The 24,719-nt window shown below is 35.2% G+C and overlaps 1 protein-coding gene across 2 annotated transcripts in view; it reads left to right on the top strand.

The window, feature by feature from the left end:
• The window catches only part of TMPRSS15 (transmembrane serine protease 15), a 137,803-nt gene that overhangs the window by 6,378 nt on the left and 106,706 nt on the right, over positions 1-24,719 (top strand). Inside the window, exons 4-7 of one of the 2 annotated variants that reach the window (XM_036850722.1) lie at positions 3,076-3,227; positions 5,867-5,911; positions 7,362-7,397; positions 22,052-22,183. In XM_036850722.1, the coding sequence (XP_036706617.1) occupies positions 3,076-3,227; positions 5,867-5,911; positions 7,362-7,397; positions 22,052-22,183 (365 nt within the window). The remainder of the gene's footprint in view (positions 1-3,075; positions 3,228-5,866; positions 5,912-7,361; positions 7,398-22,051; positions 22,184-24,719) is intronic. The other variant, XM_036850723.1, reaches the window with a different exon arrangement.

Raw genomic sequence — 24,719 nt, 5'->3', positions numbered from 1 at the left:
CATTTACTCTGAATAAGAAACAAATTTTAAAGAATACAACTGTATGTGGATATAGGATCTGTAACTCCTGTCCTTGCAAAGTATAAATTATTAAATGCAGTGTATAACTCACAACTAAGAAAACACATCTTTCATATGAAGATGTTTTATGCCTGAGGATGAACTTATCCAGTTACTTTCAATTCAGTGAAAGAAAATTCCAGATTTGTATGCTCTCTACCAAAATTACCTTACCTCTTTTACTCCCTAACTCAAATAAAATAAAAGCAAGTGGTCAGTCAAACTTAATATGTGAAAGTTACACAAAGAGAAAAATCCGATTTAATCAGAATTAAAGCTATGTGCTGTGCAACCAAGGAGGTAAAGATTAGAAATTGAAGACAGAGAAACTAATGGACTTTGTTCACTCTCACTTTATTTTTACCATATTTAACTCTGTCCATTTAAGAATTTTGGGGGGTGAGGTTGGTTAAGGAGACAATGAAAAGGAGAAGGAAGAGATGGAGGATGAAGGAAAAGGAGAAGAAAAAGAAGAACAGGTGGCGGGGGAGGAGGAGGGAGAAAGGGAAAGGGACAGGAAGAGGGAAGCTTCTATCTCTCAAAGTGTGGCGGCAATAAAATATCCATCCTCCCCCCCCAATTCCAACTAGCTATTTTCTGCATCTTTTTAGATATAAAGTTCCGGTAACAACGCAAGATAATAAAAACCTAGATCTGCATCTAGGCAAATGTGTTGTATTGTATTTCCTATTGACAAATAGTTCATAATGGTGTTGATAGCAGTGGTATGTGGGGTGGGGGATGGGAACTATATCAAAACACATCTGGGAAACAGAGGTTCTGGGTTTTATTCCTCTCTCTCTCTGATATTAATAAGCTGTATAACTCTAGGCAAGATTACCTATATTACTCTGAGTCTCATTCTCCCTATTTATAAAATTGCAATGTTGGCCAACATCAGATGCAAAAATAGAGTCATCTCCCTTTTCTTGAGCATCTGTTTAAATAAATATGGATGAGGCCTGAGAGTTGTATGCCAGTTAAGATTTTTTAAATTGCAATTAACAGAACACATGACTAAAAGTGCCTTAAACAACAAGTATTTACCATCTGACATCACAAGAAATCTGGAGGTTTCAGCAGAGGTTAATTCAGTGGAACAATGACGGAGACATAATCAAGAATTTAGGTGTTTTCATTGTTTTATTGTACTATCTTTAGCTTGTCAATCATAGCTTGCCTCATGGTCCCAAGATAGATGTGACATTTCCAGCAATCACATGTAGACATAATAACATTCAACAAAGAAGACTAGTAGTCCACTATGAACCTTTATTTGATTAAATATAGAGAAGTTTTCAAGAAGTTGCCGATCAGCATCCCCTCATGTTCCATTGACCAGGGCCTAGTCATATGCCCATGAATAAAACTATCATTGACATGAGGAATGGTTGGAGAAGCCATGAGAAAATGGAGAGTTATTCTCAAACAAAATTAGAGACCAGCCAGCATGGAAAAATTAACACGTGTGGAAGAATAGATAAAAACAGTGTCTGTGATGAAATCTATTTTTATCAAGGACAGCAGTGATTCCATGTGTGGGTAAATTTGGGGAACCCGGATCTAAATAGTTACTAAGGAGCCTTGCCATTTACAAGATTTGGATACTCTGATTTAATCAGATGATTGGAAAGTTAAACATTCTAACATTTTTAAATAATATGTTTAATAGAGGTGAAATGTGCAATTATTGATCAGAGTATCCTGTTCACATCAATCATGAAAAGCTAGCTACATAGAAAGGAATCACTTCTGCTAAACGATGAACCTGAATAGTAGCACAGAAACCAAAAAGGAATATCCTACCGAGAGGAAATGCTGATCTGCTATGATCGTTCAGGAACATTTTTATCCTGTATATAGTCTTGGAGGAAAAAAAAAAATTTATTATAGGTTTTATCAAGACATATATACATACAGATACATAAAGAACTCTTCAGAAGTTGATGAAGTCCTTCAAGAAACTCATTAACTTAAAGATATCACAAGGATATGAATGTAAATGCCTAAATTTCAGAACCAGCAAACATGCCATGCAAAATTTGGTTCTCCTTAGTCTGCATTTTAAGGGTCCAAGTAAACCCTGAGTACCCCCAGCTTACTGAGGGATACAGAATGAAGACCAGAGCTAGAGTTTGTTTCCCAAGCAGTTGTATCCTAAAAGCACAGTAGCAAAGTAGAAATGTAGACAGAAGAGTAAAAATCACTCTTGTATTTCTAGTGGGCCCAAAATTTATTCATTTTTATGATTCTTTAAACTGCAAACAAATCACCAGTGAAGAAAACTTTGAAAATGCATGTTTCAGAGAAAGAGATGAAGTAAAAGAGGAGGTGACTTGGGTCATGTAATTGAACTCTAATGTTATGGTCAGAGACGAGTAGGCAAGATAATCCCAACCCTTGACCACGAGACAGAATATCCCACAAATTCCCAATAATCCACTTATTCTTGTCTTCTTTCTACCCTTCTAAATCAGGGCATATTTCATTTATTTTATATTAAGAATGGAGAAGAAAAAGTAGATATAAATTAGTTGCTATAAGCTTGCTATCAAGCCTTCATAAACTATATAGAAAATTTTTCTCTGAAATCAATGAAACTACTTTAGACCTATTCCTACTTAGAAGTCATCTATGAAAAATTACAAATTCACATTCTTTATTTTTTCAAACAGTAAAATAAGAATAAATGTCATGATACCATGTGATTTGGTTTAATTTGACACAAGTATCTGTGGTCTAGCCTAGGGAGTAGCGTGCTAATGTGGAACTCAGAAAAATCAGGTTCTAATTCTGGATATATCTTTGTGTTCTTGGAGAAACATTGTCTTTTAATTTCTCTTTCTTCCACCTGTGAAATAAAGATAATATTTGACATGACCTACTTTGTATAGATGTAATAAGGATTAACAAGCGGATAACTGTGGAGAATTTCAAAGACATCTTACATAAACTGAACACAAATCATTTGAAGAAGGCTAACTTTTTTCTCTCATGTCATTTTTTGCTTTGCAGAAATGGCAGCATTATAGTCATATTTGACCTTCTCTTTGCCCAGTGGGTGTCAGATGAAAATGTAAAAGAAGAAATGATTCAAGGCATTGAAGCAAATAAATCCAGCCAACTGGTCACTTTCCATATTGATGTGAACAGCATTGATATTTCAGGTATCTGTGAACATTATTTGATTTCTTTGAATTGTTAAGCTATGAAATTAAAATTCTACCTATGTACCAGGGGAGCAGTGAGATCACCCTGGACTTTAGAAACCTGTCTTATTGCCTGAGGTAACACATTTACATAAGACAAATAAAATATAGAGAAACTGTATTTGAAGAAAAATGTCAGTGAGAAAATGTTTGTAAAATATCAAACATCAAAAAGGTTCTGAAAATATTGGCATGCATAAATGTTTGTGGGTCTGATCACACTTTTGTCATTGGCCAAGCACACCCTGACTTTCCAGGAACCCTGCATTGGAAAGTGACACATTACTTTGTGATAGTCATATAGATATTATTAGATTACATAGTCAAGTGGCAAGTCCAGTCTCTGATTGAGGACTTAAAAGAAGGAAAGGAAGTAAAAAGAGGGGATTATGAGTTTGATTCATCCCAGTTACTTATGAAAAATAAAACTTTATTTTAAAATGATAAATAATTTTAAGATAAAAATAAATCAAAGGGGAAGAGATATAGGGCATCAAAAATAATAGCAAGACAATAATGTCTATCAATGTTAGGCTATTCTAAATTTTCCATTTTAGTTATTTCCCATTCAATTTAATTCAACAAACATGTATACCATATCCTATTTTGGTTGAAAACAATAGTAAGTTGCCAGGCCCATCCAGATCCACAATCTCTTATCTGTAAATCTTCAGGCTAAATATGTTTCAGAATTCAGAAATTTTTAGATGTTAGAAAGCTCATCAATATATAAATATCCACATCAAGTGGAATAAAGGCAAACAGCCTATTGCCAGTTCAAATAGTTTTGCTTCAGAATGAGATGTCAGTATAGATTTGCTCTTAAAGGAAACATAAAAAAAATCCATTTTTTAAATTTTGTTATAGTAGATACAAAATTGCAGACCTCTAGCTGCTTTTCTTTACAGCATGGGTTCATCAAGCACAGTACTCTTTCACTAAGCCCCCTACTATATCCTGCCGTGCCTGTTCAGTGAGAAGACAGCTCAAGTCTTAAGTGCCCCTTCTACTGATGGTTTGGTCCCCTCTGGCACAGCTGCTGGAGCAGAGACTGTTTTGGATTTTTGTCTGATTCAAATGAGCTGAAAACTACTACTATTATTAGCTACAACAGGTGGTTTTTCTATTAACACATTTACTCCTCATACCAATCTTATTACACAGTATCTTTACTACCCCCATTTTACAGATGAGACAACTAACATACAGAAAATTTAGCTATTTCGAGGTGGATGGAGGATTCTGACCCACGTGGTCTTAGCCTAATATCTGCGCTCTTAGCACTTATATTAGAGTTTCTTTGTAATAGTTTTGTCTTTAAACAATGTTGATTATTTTTCAATAGTCAATTTTCTTCTAGAAAGGTGGTATCTTGCTATCTTTATTTGAATAGGCATCAGTTTCTGGAGGTGTGCTGAGGCAAATGAATTGACAGGTGTGCTGAAACTTATTTTCATGACTCTCTACGGTGGGACTATTTGGGAGAGGGGAGTTTGTGGTTTTAAAATTTTTATTTATTCAATAAAACCATATCCTTTGAATTAACTTAGAATAAGGATCATAAATGCAAAAAACTATATCACAACATCAACTCAAGAATATGATCCAGAAGTTGAAGTTACATTTAACTTGTTGAACTATATTAAAACACATTTGTAAACATAATACGAAGCTTAATTTTAGGTATTTAAGTTTAATATTCACTTGCATCATGTGAATTTTCAAATTTATTACATTTTTAAATTGGTTAATAATTTCACAGATACCTTTGATTTTTATACAGTATACTGTCAAACCAAATATAATGAAAATTAAAATATTATCTTCTTTATGATAATATCTTATAAAACTTATTTTATCTTCTTCATCAATAATCTACCATATATCATTTATGAAACTGCTACAGATCTTTTAGAAAGAAGACAATGCAGTAATGAAGAAATAATGTAATAAACAATCTAGTTAGTAGAAGAGGACATACCTCTTAACCCACTTACCATAAGTATTGTTTTGAATGAAAACAAATTAATTAGATCATAAGATATGCTTTGGTTTTCTTTATTTTTAAAGAAAAATAGTTGTCATTATATCTTTAAAAATATTAAACATGTTAATGGGTGAAAAAAATAGCTAGTTTTTATCTTTTATGTAAAAAGCACTTTATACTTAAACGGTACTTAGTTCCCTGTAGATATTACCATGTGTAAGATTATTTTGGCATCCATTTGTTTCAGTGCAAAGCCATTGATTCTAGGTCTGACAAGATATGGTGTGTTATATTGTCCCTCTTAAATATAAATTATTCTATATAATTATGATGAAAAAATAGATATCTTTCTTAAATGGGTAAAATAAAGCAAATATTTTGCATAGGTAAATTTATAGAGAGAATACATAGAGATTCTGGAAATTCATCAAATGTACCACAATCAAATTATAATTAAATAAATAAATAGGAACATTCAGGATGAGAAAGGATGAAATGGAAACTCTGGTAGATCAGATGCCCTTTGAATGAATATTCAAACTGCACTCCATGTTTTGTAATATATTTATACTCTAAGCCCTAACTTCAAACTAACTTTACTTTATTCCAGCATCTTTGGAGAATTTCTCTACGATAAGTCCTGCAACAACTTCAGGTCAGTACTTATGGCATTTCAAAATGTATAATTTGGTGACCATAAAACTTTATGACATTAGGCAAGGATTCAATTTTTTTTCTGGCGGCTCTTTCTAAATGATATATTTAGTCTTCATATCAAAATGTATAAAGCATACATTTGGTTAGGAATAACATAGTTCATAATATTGCAAAGTTCATAGTGCCTAGTTATATATACAAGGATATGCATTTCCGATTCCAACGCTTCTTTCATATTTTAAATTCTATATACGTATGTATGCATATATGATGTGTGAGATTGTGTTTGTGTGCGCCTGTGTGTGATCTCAAAATATGGTTCTGATCATGCAGCCTGGGAAATGAAACCCTGACATCTGTAAGGTCACTATGAATGAGGGAAAGGAGTTTAAAATATAATGAAATGATAACTTTCAAAATGTATCATACTCTTTGGAAAGGACAATCTAAAGTTTAATGTTAACTTTGCTCTATTCCAGCATTTTCTCCACCCTATGTTTCTAACTACAATTGGTCACTACCTCTTCACTTTGTCTTATCAAGATCATACTGATTATCAAAAGAGTGCTTTGAGAAATTATCAATCATTTAAAAACTAACCTGAGTTATGTTAAAATGGAAAATCATTCTGTTGTAGAAAAATTATTCAAATTGAAGTCAAAAGATTTGAACACTAATCCTGTCTGTCAACTACCAGAATCACTGGGCATTTCACCTTCTGAAAATCTGCTTCCCATAAATTGTAAATAATAAAATTTTCTAAATATTTTAGAAGTCATCACAAGTATCAAATTCATATAAAAATGATTTTTAAAGTATAAGTTGTTATAAAACTATAACCATATTACTTTTAGTGTTATCCATAATCATGACCATTTTTATAATATTTGAAAAATCTATTTGTTTGAAGTATCTACTTAGACCAGGTACCATATTTTACAAACATTATCTCATTTAATTTTCAGAATGATTCTGTAGAGAGTAATATTTTTTCCACTTAAAATTACATAAGTAATAAAGAATGTGCCCAGAGTCACACAGCTATTAAATATCAAAGCCAGGAATTGAAAGGAATTCCTCTGGACTCCAAAGCCCATGGTTTAAGCATATCTCAAGCTCCTACTTCAAACAACAGCAGATTAATCTAGAACATTTTAGTCTACAGTCATTATGAAATTAATAAATTCTTATGTTTAGTTATTGATAATTGAAAACTACCATCTTCATTATTTAAAAAGTAAGCACATCTAAAAACCTCTGCTCTACAGCTCTAAAAATCAGTAAAAACATAAAAGATTAGCTCCAGATACAAATGATATATTCTTGTTAGTAAATATTAATAATTCACAGTAATTTTTAAAACTCTCAAGTAAAATATTAAACAGAAGGAACTCCTAATAATTAGTTTTAAAGTGTAATTGTTATTTTTATGTCATTTATTTTTACAGACAAGCTAACTACCAGCAGTCCTCTGGCAACTCCAGGTCAGTTTTAATATTATTTCTCTTATTTAAAAAGAAATTTTCGCTAATATTTCATTTTGACTCCTGAGAATTCTCTGATAACACAGCAGTTAACAGTACCCTTATTTAATAGATAAGAAAACTAGAGCATCAAAGTTTATATTTTTAGCCTAATAGTTTACCAAAAAATAACAATATATTTGAGGCGATCAAGGCCTGGATTATCTGATCTCACTTCAGTCCTTCGTCTATTAGAACCATGGTTATTACCTTTTGCTAAGAATGCCACCAATAGGATCAAAATGTCTGCCAGAAAGGATGTAGGTTTCATAGGATGTGAGGGAATTTTTTCTCTAATTATTCTCTCTGCATGCAAGGGAGACGTGCTTGCTCTCTCCTCTTAACACGGTATGGTTGCCAAACCAGTACCAAAGTTGCCTTGGATTCATTCATTCAGCAATTTTTCATTAAATGCCTACCTTGTGCCAACTCCTGGTATGTATTTGTAATGTGACAATTTTTCTGGATTCCTAGTAATTGTCTACTGTGCCTTTGTCTATGTGCTGGTTAACCATAATGTCTTCTCTGGTCCTAACTTAATCTTCATATTAAGTGGTCTGGATGTGAACCTAATCTCTTTAGGTAAACTCCATAAAGGCAATAGTGTGTGGATCGTCAGCTCCAAAAATAATACTGCCATTTTTATGTTATTAGAATTTATATCAAATGTTACATACGTACAAGGAGAGAACATTTGTGAAATTATAAATGATCTCTGAGTAACACAATAATTCTTGGATAAAATGGTTGGTGTGATGTTTGAAAAGCAGAATGATATATGAATCATTAATCAAAATGCTTTATGAAACAAATCATCCCACCTCTAAACCTATAGAGGTCTTTTATGGTAGGATAAGCCTGCCTGGGGTTGTATTATCCATATAGTAGCACAACATATTGAAAAATAAAACTGCTCTTCAGCCCATAGTCCCTTATCCAAGGTAGAAAACTATTTACAGCCTCTAAAATCACCTTTCAACACACTTTCAGAAAATGATTTTAGGATCTATAGTGACTAATTCCTTTAATCTAAAAATAAACTGAAAAAATAATTTTAATATATTTTGAGAAATCTATTTCTAAAACTTTAAAAGTCAGCAACAAATATCTAAATGAGTGCTCTGTTTTCCATTTATCTGTCTGTTTACTGATTCACTGAGTGATTCATACAACCCACAGTTATTGAGGACCTCTTAGGTATTAAAATGCCCTAAGAGAAATATGTGGAATGACTTGGGGGGTGGGGGGGGAAACAGTGTTAAAGCAAGAAATCCTTGGACTTAAGTTTTCCCCCTTACTCTCCTAAAGACAAACCCACCAAAATTATAAAAAGTGGCTGAACCATATGACCAGTTCCTTGCAGGACTATGTCTTGTCCAAAACGTCCATAAGACATTTGTCTACACCAAAAAGGTCCTTGATAATTTGGTCCTGTCCAAAATCATTTGGCATGGACCAAATATGCTCATGGACATTTTTTATATAGGACCAAATTTTAAGGACCTTTTGGAATGGACCAAATGTCTTATGGACCAAAATATCTCACAGGCCAAAGGTCTTGTGACATATTGGCCAGTATCAAAAGTTGGCTAACAGCCCAGTTTCTTCTGGCCAAAGGAGATGGAGAATGGGGAACAGAGAGCATGAGTGTAATACTCAACCCATACTTTTCTCTCCTAGGGATTGGAATAGAAATCTCCTTTCCTACATGTAAACTATAAGAATGAGATCAGTACATATTTAGTCCTATCTTTCACTCTTTATGTAAGCATTTGATAATCAAAATGAAGACCAAAAAGTAACATACATTTTTCAAGCATTGAAAGTGTGTGGGTGAATCCACCATAACCATTTCCACCAATTACTGTACACGTCAGTTTTGATAAGCTACTTAGTCTTCTTGAACTTTGTATTTATTATCTGAAAGACAAAGATTTAAATATATATCTTAGAGTGGTCGTGAAGAAGAGAAATAATACAAATACAAATTAATGACTGGCATAAAGAGGGACACAGGTTAGATCCTTTCTCCTTTCCCCCTTCAGATTTAGACCAAAAAAAAAAAAAAGCAGCTGGATACTTTTTTAAAAACACTTTTCAAAAACTAAACTAAAGAGCTTCCCTGGTGGCACAGTGGTTAAGAATACGCCTGCGAATGCAGGGGACATGGGTTCGAGCCCTGGCCCGGGAAGATCCCACATGCTGCAGAGCAACTAAGCCCGTGCGCCACAACTACTGAGCCTGTGCTCTAGAGCTCATGAGCCACAACTACTGAAGCCCACGCACCTGGAGCCCATGCTCCTCAACAAGAGAAGACACTGCAGTGAGAAGCCCGTGCACTGCAATGAAGAGTAGCCCCCGCTCACCGCAACCAGAGAAAGCCCGCACGCAGCAACAAAGACCCAATGCAGCCAAAATAAAAATTTTAAAAATAAATAAATAAATAAAAAACAACTAAGTTTAAGACAAGATTACTGTATTCAGTAATGCTCATTTTAATCTGATCAATTATTTGACCAAAAAAACTCCATATCCAAAGCTTTCCTGTTATTGGAGACTGTATTGAATTACTTTACTCAATCCTCAAAAAATTATAATAAGGCAAGTAGGTGGCAAAATATCACATTCCCTCTTTTACTGGATCCATGAGTCCCCAGTCATCCTTCCCATTTATTCCTCTCATATGTCAAGATACTATAGATCTATAGAAGGGAAAGAGACAATTAAACTTGAAAACCGCAGTTTCCAAGCAATAATGTATTATGAATATGCCTTTCAGGGATGTTAACTTTATTCTCATTTTTTATATGCCTGGAAGACAGAGTGTGAGAAAAATCAGCAAATGCATGCATCATATACCTGGGCGTTAGTAATATTATAAATTCTGCCACAGAGAATTTTTATATGATAGTTGGTACAAAGTCCATGAGGATTATGTTCTATTGCTCAACTGTCTTTGTTGCCAATTACTGTAAAGTTTTACTAACCCATTTGGAAGAGTAAAGGGAGAGATGGGAACGAAGGTTGCCTTATACCGATTGATTTCTGGCTGCTACAGTGTGCCTGAGAGGGGCTCTTTTGGGCAATTGTTCATATGCTTGAAGGGTTTCTAGAATATGCCTTGTTCTAGTCTTTTGTTGCTTACTGTGTAGGGAATGATTGTGAAAAAACAGAAGTTTCACTATCATGGGCTTTCTCAATCTCCAACAAAATGCAATTTGCCACAATTCCACTATGTGGAGTGGTTTGGGGACTGAAGAAAAGGAACTGGCTGATTTGGTGAAGAACATAAAATTGGGTCAAGAGAAGCTACGGCAGAATTATACTCCTCAAATGAATTAATTGCCCCAGGACGAAGACACAGGCACTGTAAACACCAAATGTGTTTTGACAAGTATTTTTTTCTCTGCATTTGAGAAAAAAATATACATATATTGCTAAGCATTCTCCTCTAATTTATGACATTGCTATGCACATAATAACAGAATTAAAGTATCTTTCCACTATAATTTCATTTGAATTGACCAGTCATAGTCTTGCTAAATAGATGAAATTTGTTCTTTTAAAGTAGATGAGAATTTCTGTAAGGTGATATCTCTTTTTCTAATACAGTACAGTGAAATGAACTTGGTCTCTCAAGGCAGGCATTCATGGATTCAGGTTCTGATTCCATTACTAAGTAAGTTATTAAAGGAGACAATTACTAGGAATTGGGTTTAATTTGTCTCATCTTTGGCCACCAAGCATTATTACCCGTATTTAAGTAACAGAGAAAATAAAAATCAAAGATTTCCAAAATGTGATTTTCAAATTACTGTCTTGTGTGTAACACTTCTTATAACTGGTTTGGAAGAAAACAAATAATGGATTTCAGTCTTTTTGTCCTCCACCATGCTTAGCACAGAGTCTACACAAAGTAGGCACAAGAGATTCCTCATCCCAAATCACTGGACATTGATATGACTGTGAATCACTCTGAAGTAATCACATTTCAGTGTGTACTGACTCCTTCATAATACAAATATAAACAGTTACTTAAAACCTTCCATTTGCAGAATTCCAAATAATGCTAATTTACTGGTGGGTTTTCATAATTTGCCAAAAAATTAATATCCAGAAGATAAAATACCATATAGATATAAAAATATGCCAGTCTTTTTCCCACTTAAGAAAACAGCAACTAATATTCAGACAATTTGAACAGCTTTTAATAAACAGAACCAATTGTTATTTTCTTTGTGCACATTTCCTTAAATAGAATTTCTTAACTCCTTTGCTAAAAATTCCCTCTTGAGAAGTACAGTACATATTTCCTAGAAAAGAAGAAATACTAGAGGAAAAATTAAGGAATGAAATGGCAAACTAAGTAGTACACAAATCAAAGGACTCTAGTTTTAAGAATGGAAGGTCATTTTAAAAAACTGGCATCTGGCTAATTTCTGTAATAGTTAATGTATTAACCAATGGTTTTGTTGGGAATTGAAATCATATATGTGTACATAAGGAGATGAGACGGAGACAGCAGACTAGGTAAAAATAAAATCTGATAAAATCCCAAAACACACTTCCTTTATATAACAAAACTATATTCATATTTTCCATATTGGTTTTTATTTTTTAACATATTTATTGGAGTATAATTGCTTTACAATGTTGAGTTAGTTTCTGCTGTATAACAAAGTGAATCAGCTATATGTATACATATATCCCCATATCTCCTCCCTCTTGTGTCTCCCTCCCACCTTACCTATCCCACCCCTCTAGGTGGTCACAAAACACCTAGCTGATCTCCCTGTGCTAGGCGGCTGCTTCCCACTAGCTATCTTTTTACATTTGGTAGTGTTTATATGTCCATGCCACTCTCTCACTTCATCCCAGCTTACCCTCCACCCTCCCTGGGTCCTCAAGTCCATTCTCTACGTCTGCATCTTTATTCCTGTCCTGCCCCTAAGTTCTTCAGAACCAATTTTTTTTTTTTTTTTAGATTCCATATACATACGTTAGCATACAGTATTTGTTTTCTCTTTCTGACTTTCTTCACTGTGTATGACAGACTCTTAGTCCATCCACCTCACTACAAAGAACTCCATTTCATTTCTTTTTATGGCTGAGTAATATTCCATTGTATATATGGGCCATATCTTCTTTATCCATTCATCTGTCAATGGACATTCAGGTTGCTTCCATGTCCTGGCTATTGTAAATAGAGCTGCAATGAACGTTGTGGTACTTGACCATTTTTGAATTATGTTTTTCTCAGGGTATATGCCCGAGAGTGGGATAGCTGGGTCGTATGGTAGTTTTATTTTTAGATTTTTAAGGAACCTCCATGCTGTTGTCCACAGTGGCTGTAACAATTTACATTCCCACCAACAGTGCAAGAGGGTTCCCTTTTCTCCACACCCTCTCCAGCATTTATTGTTTGTAGATTTTTTGATGATGGCCATTCTGACTGGTGTGAGGTGGTACCTCATTGTAGTTTTGATTTGCATTTGTCTAATGATTAGTGATGTTGAGCATCCTTTCATGTGCTTGCTGGCAATCTATATATCTTCTTTGGAGAAATGTCTATTTAGGTTTTCTGCCCATTTTTGGATTGGGTTGTTTGTTTTTTTGATATTGAGCTGCATGAGCTGCTTGTAAATTTTGGAGATTAATCCTCTGTCAGTTGCTTCATTTGCAAATATTTTCTCCCATTCTGAGGGTTGTCTTTTCATCTTGTTTATGGTTTCCTTTGCTGTGCAAAAGCTTTTAAGTTTCATTAGGTCCCATTTGTTTATTTTTGTTTTTATTTCCATTTCTCTAGGAGGTGGGTCATAAAGGTTCTTCCTGTGATTTATGTCATAGAGTGTTCTGACTATGATTTCCTCTAAGAGTTTTATAGTGTCTGGCCTTACATTTAGGTCTTTAATCCATTTTGAGTTTATTTTTGTGTACGGTGTTAGGGAGTGTTCTAATTTCATTCTTTTACATGTAGCTGTCCAGTTTTCCCAGCACCAATTATTGAAGAGGTTGTCTTTTCTCCATTGTATATTCTTGCCTCCTTTATCAAAAATAAGGTGACCATACGTGTGTGGGTTTATCTCTGGGCTTTCTATCCTGTTCCATTGATCTATATTTCTGTTTTTGTGCCAGTACCATATTGTCTTGATTACTGTAGCCTTGTAGTATAGTCTGAAGTTCAGGAGCCTGATTCCTCCAGCATGGGTTTCCTTTCTCAAGATTGCTTTGGCTATTCGGGGTCTTTTGTGTTTCCATACAAATTGTGAAATTTTTTGTTCTAGTTCTGTGGAAAATGGCATTCATAGTTTGATAGGGATTGCATTGAATCTGTAGATTGTTTTGAGTACTAGGGTCATTTTCACAATGTCGATACTTCCAATCCAAGAACATAGTATATCTCTCCATCTGTTTGTATCATCTTAATTTTTTTTCATCAGTGTCTTGTATTTTTCTGCATACAGGTCTTTTGTCTCTTTAGGTAGGTTTATTTCTAGGTATTTTATTCTTTTTGTTGCAGTGGTAAATGGGAGTGCTTCCTTAATTTCTCTTTCAGATTTTTCACCATTAGTGTATAGGAATGCAAAAGATTTCGGTGCGTTCATTTTGTATCCTGCTACTTTACCAAATTCATTGATTAGCTCTCGTAGTTTTCTGGTAGCATCTTTAGGATTCTCTATGTATAGTATCATGTCATCTGCAAACAGTGACAGTTTTACTTCTTCTTTTCTGATTTGGATTCCTTTTATTTCTTTTTCTTCTCTGATTTCTGTGGCTAAAACTTCCAGAACTATGTTGAATAATATTGGTGAGAGCGGGCAAGTGTGTCTTGTTCCTGATCTTAGAGGAAATGCTTTCAGTTTTTCACCATTGAAAACGATGTTGGCTGTGGGTTTGTTATATATGGCCTTTATTATGTTGAGGTAAGTTCCCTCTATGCCTACTTTCTGGAGAGTTTTTATCATAAATTGGTGTTGAATTTTGTCAAAAGCTTTTTCTGCATCTGTAGAGATGATCATATGGTTTTTCTCCTTCAGTTTATTAATCTGGTTTATCACATTGATTGATTTGCGTATAATGAAGAATCCTTGCATTCCTGGGATAAACCCCACCTGATCATGCTGTATGATCCTTTTAATGTGCTGTTGGATTCTGTTTGCTAGTATTTTGTTGAGGATTTTTGCATCTATGTTCATCAGTGATATTGGACTATAGTTTTCTTTCTTTGTGACATCTTTATCTGGTTTTGGTATCAGGGTGATGGTGGCCTTGTAGAATGAGTTTGGGAGTGTTCCTCCCTCTGCTATATTTTGGAAGAGTTTGAGAAGGATAGGTGTTAGCGTTTCCCTAAATGTTTGATAGAATTCGCCTGTGAAGCCACCTGGTCCCGGGCTTTTTTTTGTTGGAAGATTTTTAATCACAGTCTCAATTTCAGTGCTTGTGATTGGTCTGTTTATATGTTCTATTTCTTCCTGATTCAGTCTCGTAAGGTTGTGCTTTTCTAAGAATTTGTCCATTTCTTCCAGGTTGTCCATTTTATTGGCATATAGCTTCTTGTAGTAATCTCTCGTGATCCTTTGTATTTCTGCAGTGTCAGTTGTTACTTCTCCTTTTTCATTTCTAATTCTATTGATTTGAGTCTTCTCCCTGTCTTTCTTGATGAGTCTAGCTAATGGTTTATCAATTTTGTTTATCTTCTCAAAGAACCAGCTTTCAGTTTTATTGATCTTTGTTACTGTTTCCTTCATTTCTTTTTCATTTATTTCTGATCTGATCTTTATGATTTCTTTCCTTCTGCTAACTTTGGGGTTTTTTTTCTTTCTCTAATTGCTGTAGGTGTAAGGTTAGGTTTTTTATTTGAGATTTTTCTTGTTTCTTGAGGTAGGATTTTATTGCTATAAAGTTCCCTCTTAGAACTGTTTTGCTGCATTCCATAGGTTTTAGGTCATCGTGTTTCCATTCTCATTTGTTTCTAGGTATTTTTTTATTTCCTCTTTGATTTCTTCAGTGATCTCTTGTTTATTTAGTATTGTTTAGCCTCCATGTGTTAGTATTTTTTACAGATATTTTCCTGTAATTGATATCTTGTCTCATAGTGTTGTGGTTGGAAAAGATACTTGATATGATTTCAATTTTCTTATATCTACCAAAGCTTGATTTGTGACCCAAGATATGATCTATCCTGGAGAATGTTCCATGAGCACTTGAGAAGAAAGTGTATAATGTTGTTTTTGGATGGAATATCCTATAAATATCAATTAAGTCCATCTTGTTTAATTTATCATTTAAAGCTTGTGTTTCCTTATTTATTTTCATTTTGGATGATATGTCCATTTGTGAAAGTGGGGTGTTAATGTCCCCTATGATTATTGTGTTACTGTTGATTTCCCCTTTTATGGTTGTTAGCATTTTCCTTATGTATTGAGGTGCTCCTATGTTGAGTGCATAAATAATATTTATAATTGTTATATCTTCTTCTTGGATTGATCCCTTGATCTGTATGTAGTTTCTTTCTTGGTCTCTTGTAATAGTCTTTATTTTAAAGTCTATTTTGTCTGATATGAGAATTGTTATGCCAGCTTTTTTTGATTTCCATTTGCATGGAATATCTTTTTCCATCCACTCACTTTCAGTCTGTATGTGTCCCTAGGTCTGAAGTGGGTGTCTTGTAGACAGCATATATACAGGTCTTGTTTTTGTATCCATTCAGCCAGTCTTTTTCTTTTGGTTGGAGCATTTAATCCATTTACTTGTAAGGTAGTTATTGATATGTATGTTCCTGTTACTATTTTCTTAATTGTTTTGGGTTTGTTATTGTAGGTCTTTTCCTTCTCTTGTGTTTCCTGCCTAGAAAAGTTCCTTTAGCATTTACTGTAAAGCTGGTTTGGTGGTGCTGAATTCTCTTAGCTTTTGATTGTCTGTAAAGTTTTTAATTTCTCCATCAAATCTGAATGAGATCCTTGCTGGGTAGAGTAATCTTGGTTGTAGGTTTTTCTCTTTCATCACTTTAAATATGTCCTGCCACTCCCTTCTGGCTTGCAGAGTTTCTCCTGAAAGTTCAGCTGTTAACCTTATGGGGATTCACTTATATGTTATTTCTTGTCTTTCTCTTGCTGCTTTTAATATTTTTTCTTTGTATTTAAGTTTTGATAGTTTGATTAATATGTGTTTTGGGATGTTTCCCCTTGGATTTATCCTGTAAAGGACTCTCTGTGCTTCCTGGACTTGATTGACTATATCCTTTCCCAAACTAGGGAAGTTTTCAACTATAATCTACTCAAATATTTTCTCAGTCCCTTTCTTTTTTTCTTCCTCTTCTGGGACCCCTATAATTTGAATGTTGGTGCATTTAATATTGTCCCAGAGGTCTCTAACAGTGTCCTCAATTCTTTTCATTCTTTTTTCTTTATTCTGCTCTGCAGTAGTTATTTCCAGTCTTTTATCTTCCAGATCACTTATCCGTTCTTGTGCCTCAGTTACTCTGCTATTGATTCCTTCTAGAGAATTTTTAATTTCATTTATTGTGCTGTTCATCATTGTTTGTTTGCTCTTTAGTTCTTCTAGGTCATTGTTTAAAATTTCTTGTATTTTCTCCATTCTATTTCCAAGATTTTGGATCATCTTTACTATCATTACTCTGCAGTCTTTTTCAGGTAGACTGCCTATTTGCTCTTCATTTGTTTGGTCTGGTGGGTTTTTACCTTGCCCCTTCATCTGCTGTGTGTTTTTCTGTCTTCTCATTTTGCTTAACTTACCGTGTTTGGGGTCTCCTTTTAGCAGGCTGCAGGTTCATAGTTCCTGTTGTTTTTGGTGTCTGCCCCCAGTGGCTAAGGTTGATTCAATGGGTTGGATGGGTTTCCTGGTGGAGGGGACTGGCACCTGTGTTCTGGTGGATGAGGCTGGATCTTGTCTTTATGGTGGGAAGGTCTGTGTCCGATTGTGTGTTTTGGGGTGTCTGTGACCTTATTATGATTTTAGGCAGCCTCTCTGCTAATGGGTGCGGTTGTGTTCCTGTCCTGCTAGTTGTTTGGCATAGGGTGTCCAGCACTGTAGCTTTCTGGTCATTGAGTGGAGCTGAGTCTTAACATTGAGCAGGAGATCTCTGGGAGAGCTTTCACCATTTTATATAATGTGGAACCAGGAGGTCTCTGGTGGGCCAGTGTCCTAAACTCAGCTCTCCCCCCTCAGAGTCACAGGCCTGACACCCGGCCAGAGCACCAAGACCCTGTCAGCCACACGGCTCAGAAGAAAAGGGAGAAAAAATGAAAAAATGAAAGAAAAAAATAAAATAAAATTATTAAAATAAAAAAATTGTTAAAAATTTAAAAAATTAAAAGTAATAAAAATAGAAGAAAGAAAGAAAGAAGAAAGCAATCAAACCAAAAAACAACTCCACTAATGATAACAAGCATTAAAAACTATACTAAAAAAAAACAATATATGGACAGACAAAACCCTAGGATAAATGGTACAAGCAAAGCTATACAGACAAAATCACCCAAAGAAGCATACACATACACACACTCACAAAAAGAGAAAAAGGAAATATATATATATATATATATATATATATATATATATATATATATATATATATATATATAAAGGAAGAGAGCTACCAAATCAATAAACAAATCTACCAATGATAATAAACTGTAAATACTAAACTAAGATAAACATAAAACCAGAAACAAATTAGATGCAGAAAGCAAACCCCAAGTCTACAGTTGCTCCCAAAGTCCACTGCCTCAATTTTGGGATGATTCGTTTTCTATTGAGGCATTCCATAGATGCAGGGTACATCAAGTTGATTGTGGAGATTTAACCCGCTGCTCCTGAGGCTGCTGGGAGAGATTTCCATTTCTCTTCTTTGTTTGCACAGCTCCAGGGGTTCAGCTTTGGATTTGGCCCTGCCTCTGCATGTAGGTCGCCTGAGGGCGTCTGTTCTTTGCTCAGACAGGAAGGGGTTAAAGGAGCCGCTGCTTCGGGGGCTCTGCCTCACTCAGGCCTGGGGGAGGGAGCGGTGCGGAGGAGGCGGGGTGAGCCTGCAGCAGAGGCCGGCGTGACGTTGCAGCAACCTGAGGCGTACCGTGCGTTCTCCCGGGGAAGTTGTCCCCACATCACGGGAGCCTGGCAGTGGCGGGCTGCACAGGCTCCCGGGAGGGGCGGTGTGGAGAGTGACCTGTGCTTGCACACAGGCTTCTTGGTGGCTGGTGGCTGCAGCAGCAGCCTTAGCGTCTCATGCCCGTCTCTGGGGTCCATGCTGATAGCCGCGGCTCGCGCCCATCTCTGGAGCTTGTTTAGGCGGCGCTCTGAATCCCCTCTCCTCCGCACCAGGAAACAAAGAGGCAAGAAAAAGTCTCCTGCCTGTTCAGCAGCTCCAGACCTTTTCCCGGACTCCCTCCCAGCTAGCTGTGGCGCATTAGCCCCTTCAGGCTGTGTTCACGCCGCCAACCCCAGTCCTCTCCCTGGGATCCGACAGAAGCCCGAGCCTCAGCTCTCAGCCCCGCCCGCCCCGGCGGGTGAGCAGACAAGCCTCTCGGGCTGGTGAGTGCTGCTTGGCGCCGATCCTCTGTGCGGGAATCTCTCCGCTTTGCCCTCCGCACCCCTATGGCTGCGCTCTCCTCCGTGGCTCCGAAGCACCCCCCTCTGCCACCCACAGTCTCCGCCTGCGAAGGGGCTTCCTAGTGTGTGGAAACCTTTCCTCCTTCACGGCTCCCTCCCACTGGTGCAGGTCCCGTCCCTATTCTTTTGTCTCTGTTTTTTCTTTTTTCTTTTGCCCTACCCAGGTACGTGGGGAATTTCTTCCCTTTTGGGATGTCTGAGGTCTTCTGCCAGCATTCAGTAGGTGTTCTGAAGAAGTTGTTCCACATGTAGATGTATTTCTGATGCGTTTGTGGGGAGGAAGGTGATCTCCATGTCCTACTCCTCTGCCATCTTGAAGGTCTCCCCCCCATATTGGTTTTGATATGAGGAAATTCTCTTTATTCATGGACCAAGACAGCTGAAGAGTGTTTATACACCAGAATCTGGAGATATACAGAGTACAGTCTTGACATAATATAATATTTCCACCTTCAAATCAAAATATTTCAAACTAGAGTCATTTTCTAATCCCACCAGCTGTTTCTCTTATAATCACTAACATGATTAATGACCATTGGTAATTCAACTGGCCACTCCAAAAGTGTACTTACCATCCTTAGCATCCCCTTAGCCACCACTCTCTGTTCAGGGGCACATCTGGTCACTAAAGCTCATCAATTCTACTTGTAAAATAGCAATTGGAATATGCCCCATCTCTTCTGCAAGTGCAAGAGTTGAGTTCCAACCCTCATCAACTTTCACCTTGACCATTGAAACAGTTTCTCAATTGGTCTGCTCTCTTCACATGATTCTCCACTTGGTCCTGGAATTGCCTTTATGAAACATGGACTGGTCATATCACATATATATGTAAACATTTTCAATGCCATTGCTTATAGAAAAATATTTTAATATGTTAAAAGATTTTTTAAAAGTCCCCCAGAATTTGGCACTAAACTCCCTTCCTGCCATAGCTTCAATAAACATCCCAACATCTAGATAAGTTAGAGTCCTCTGTTCTGCATATATTAATATGCTCTTGTCATATCACTATGTATACATTTCACATACCTCTCTTCCTTGTGCATTTCTAAGCATCCTTCAAAATTTAGTTTATGTGAAGATGCTTTCAATCCCTGCCTCAGAAGGAAAATAATCCATGGTGTAACCCAGTCTTTGATGTTCCCATATCACTTTTTTCCCATATCACTTTTTTCTGCATCATTTAAAAAATTTATTATTTAAGGAACCAGTCTCCAACTAAACTCCAAGCTCCATGAGAATAGTTTCTGCCTTACTCATCCTTTTATCTCTATCCCTTAAAAATCCATGACACAAATAAGTAGAAATAAATACTCATAGAGTGAATGAATGATCATTAATGAGATCAAAGGGGTCCCAAGGGGTGTCACTTGCCAGTGTGGTCTTGAAGTTCAATCTATAAAGTTCAGTAAGCAACAGACAAAATATGAAACATCAGGAAGTGAAGTTCCCATGAGAAACATTAGATCAGACAAAATTATAATTTTCCTAGTTATATCCCCAAATCTATTCTTATAGATGCTGAACACTTAGAATTCTATTAACTACTGTTAAAATGAGACATAGAATTTCTAGAATAATGCCCTTTTTTTCTCATTTATTTATTTATCAAGCATTTATGGAATACTATCAACACTATGCCTTTCATGGATTAGGGACTCAACAATTAAGGACTCTCTTGATGAGTATCTCATAATATGCATATGTGTTTATTCAATACCATTTTTTATTCTCTTAAGGGGGAGTATTTTGTCATTTGGGAATGGCTCTGGTTTTTATCCTTTCCTATTTTAGATGTTAGGTGATCCTTGAATTTCCCAATGGTTTATATCCACTTTAATTACAGACAATTACAAAAGTCCAATTTAGTTGTATATATACTCAGCAACCCTGTCTATAATGTTCTTAATTAAATATTACCTTAGCAGATTTATTGACAGAAGCACTTTTTTTCCTCCAATTAATTTCTTGGAGTATAAGGAGAAATTTCAGAATCAAATATATGTTTAAAACCCAGCAGATGGCAGTGCAATGCTGGTTTTAAGATTAAGAACAATAACAAAAAATGTTATTGAGCTTAAAGATTTTCCAAAAACTTTAAACTGTCATTGTTATTCTAATCATAGACAAAAAATATTCAAATTCTCACATTGCTTAGAAAAATAAAAACATATGTGTTTATCTAGTGGGCATAAAAATATATTTTTAGAATCGCACCTAAAATTTCCAAGTCAATTTCTAGAAGTAAAATGTGTTTCTCAGTCCATCTCTATATCTAGAAATGTGGAAGAGGAGAAGGAGAAGGACAGGACAGGCTGAGAGGTGCAAATTGATCAGATCATGGCCAGAGTATGGCATGGAGCCCTTCAGGGCCATGTTTGCACCTTTCCCCCTAAGAACCTCTGATCCAAGAAGCAAGGAGATATTGAACAGAAATAACCTTTGGGTTTCTCATGCTCAATGCGCTGGGAATTTTAAGTGTTTTATTTTACTATAAAATAGCTTTCTTTGACAAATTTTGCTCTGCAGTATGCAAACCTTGACTTCAGCCACTATATTTTCAAATGATAAGTTTATAAGTAAATGAAGTGGCTACTAGATACTGCAGATGATGTGATACATATTCCAATAAATTGCCCCACATTACATATTACAAGCCTAGGAGGTGTAAATATTGGTGACTAAATGTCCAAACTGTAGCATTGATTTGTCGAGGTTAAAAATCAACAAAATAAACATCATATTTGACATCTATGAAGAAATATGTATCATTTCTTCAAAATTTAAAACTAAGTTTTTACAAATGATCAATTCATTAAATGAAATAAATATTTCTTTTGGAAATTGAAATACATGCTTATAAGTAAGCATATACTTACCTAATGACAAAAAATATATAATAACTATCCAGACATTGTACATATCTCATTGGTTGGAAATTAAATCTACTATGTGGGAAACTTATAAATCCAATCTTTTTTTAAAAGGAAATGTCTCAGTAGAGTGCCCACCTGATTCAAGGCTGTGTGCTGATGCTCTAAAGTGTATAGCAATTGATTTATTTTGTGATGGAGAATTGAACTGTCCGGATGGCTCTGATGAAGACAATAAAATTTGTGGTAAGTGATGACCTTCCTTCCCTCTTCCCCCTTCTCTTCCATCCTCCCTCACTATGTACCACACACATACACACACACCCCTCAAGTACCAAAAACTACTGGAGAATGAGATATCCCAATAGCCATGTTTATAATTTAATACAAAAATCTAAAAAATAATTATATTAATATTTCCTAAACTTTATCACATGACATTAAGCATATTGATTAAACAGAATTCCATTCGACAAGTGTAGAAAGAATGCTGTGGTTAATGTCTGGGGGAGGAGACTGGCATTATTTTTCATCCCTTATTAAGCTACTACAAACTATTATGAATTTGAACATTTTTTCACCATCTTATCACAATATTGGTCATTTTATTTTTGCCATTTTAACAGTTTCTAACTCAGTAATCACCACCCCTTAATTTTGATTGTTACCTTTATTCACCTTTTGGCAAAGAAACAAAAGATATATTAAAAAGTGTACTTGAGTTGTAGTTCTGTGAATAAGGGAAATCAGCTACAAATAAGATCTTCATGTTTGATCAATAAAATATCTGTGTTTTTTTGTAAATTTTGGCATTTGTGTTGAGTGCTAATAATTTTAAAAATCACTATTATTATTATTATTATTATTTAACACTTAAGTAGTACTTACTAAATGCCAAACATGGCTCTAAGTGATATAAACATATTTCTTCTTTGGCTTACTTCTTCATTTTATCACTGGGTAGTATACACATGAAAGATTAGCACATAAATGTACATACAGATTGGTAAGGAATGTGAGGAACTATCTGAACAATTCTAACCTATAATTTGTTCTTGAAAAATTAAACAGCAGGAATTGAACAATTTTTGGTGTGGTTTACAACCAGTTTAAAAATTGACCATGAGCACCATTAGTTCCTGAAATGTGAAAAGGCTTTAGTTATAATTTGCTACACTTTGTTCTTCTATTATTTGTTACACTTTGCTCTTCTTGCTTGATGTTAATTGAAGATGAATGCTCCATTACCAACTGAAGTTTAAAAAATTACCTATCCCCTCAGTATATACTTGAAAAGACAGGCAGTTGTTCTGTTTCCCAGAACCAACTCAAAAACTGGCAACTTAACTGAAGAGTCTTCTACTAAGCAATCCTAATTCAAATGTTCTTGGATAAAATTCAAACTTCAGAGTTTAACTACATACTTTGAAGTGCACTCAGAGCATATTGGAAGAAAGTGTAGGCTACAGAATATTTTTTAATCTATTTTATATAACTAAGTTACTCAAAGAAAAAGAAAGCAACATCCTATTTTGCTATGGTTTTCAGGCAGTTTTCAAAACCTTTTCACAGAGAATGTGATACAAGTGTGCCATCATGAGGTAATAAAGGTGATGCTGATTTATTTCAAAAATAATGTGTATCAAAGTGAGACACATGCCTTTAAGCCTGTATAATGATGATCGATAACTTTAAATGGGCAAAAATATATAAGATGAATAATCAGAGAATGAACCACACCTATTATGTGTTCTTTACTATCATGGAGTTTATAATTTTCATAATAAATTAGTATCCATGCATATCAAAACATAACCATAGAAATATCCTATGTGTGGCAACTTGTCCTAAAACAAGTTATAAGGCCATGAATTACTTTTCTTAGTCATTCTAAACTCATGACATGAACCTCACTATTAGACTGAATTCTCTAAATTTGCCTGAAAGACATAATCAAACTGCATTATTATTTTTCAATATCATGGAGGTTTTATGTTAATTTAAACGGTATCAATTCACCATCCATGTTACTAACTTTCTCAAGCCTCTGAATCCTCGTTTGCCATTTTTTCTTGATTCTCTTTATTTGTGTTTTAAAGTTAGCATTATATCTATTTTTGAAAAACAATTTTAAGTTGTTGTGGAACAAAGTGGACAAATCAATTACTCTATCCATCTAGGATTTTCAAGCCTATATAAGTTGTTTTATTTATTATTTAGTCATGAATGATTGTGAGTTCTTCACCTCAGCACCACCTCGAACTTCTAGTAGCATAATTTCTACATGAAAGCCCTGTCCATCAATCTACGTTCACTGAAAGATTATTTTAAGAGAATTCTCTATGTGAAACTGACCTTTGCTCTATCTCTTTTTTCTCCTCCAGCTGTGAGCTCTAATTCTAGCTTGTGTTATTAATTGAGTCATAATAATGTTGACTTCCTAAACAGCTTCTTTTTTACTCTTTAGTTATTTAGGTTTTCACAACTTATAGCTGACTATAGCAGCACCAAGATTTCTTTAAATTGTTTTTTTCTTCTGATGAAAATTGCATCAGCAGGAAAGTTCACTTTTTAGCTGACCTATGAGAAGAAGAGATGTTGATTCACAGCCTTTAGGCTAATGTTCAGGCCTGTTTGGAAGTTGGCAAGTGTCTCCATAGATTGTTTGCATGCACAATGTATGTGCATGCCTTAAAGGTATGTGCACAATAGATGGGCAGAGAGCATGTTTGATTTACGTTCCCGGAGAATTCAAAGCCCTGAGAAAACACACAACTAATAA

The sequence above is a fragment of the Balaenoptera musculus genome, chromosome 4 (assembly GCF_009873245.2).
Source record: "Balaenoptera musculus isolate JJ_BM4_2016_0621 chromosome 4, mBalMus1.pri.v3, whole genome shotgun sequence".
Classification (NCBI taxonomy): Eukaryota; Metazoa; Chordata; class Mammalia; order Artiodactyla; family Balaenopteridae; genus Balaenoptera; species Balaenoptera musculus.
Note: the sequence above shows the minus strand (reverse complement) of the source record. Positions and strands in the feature narration are given on the sequence as shown.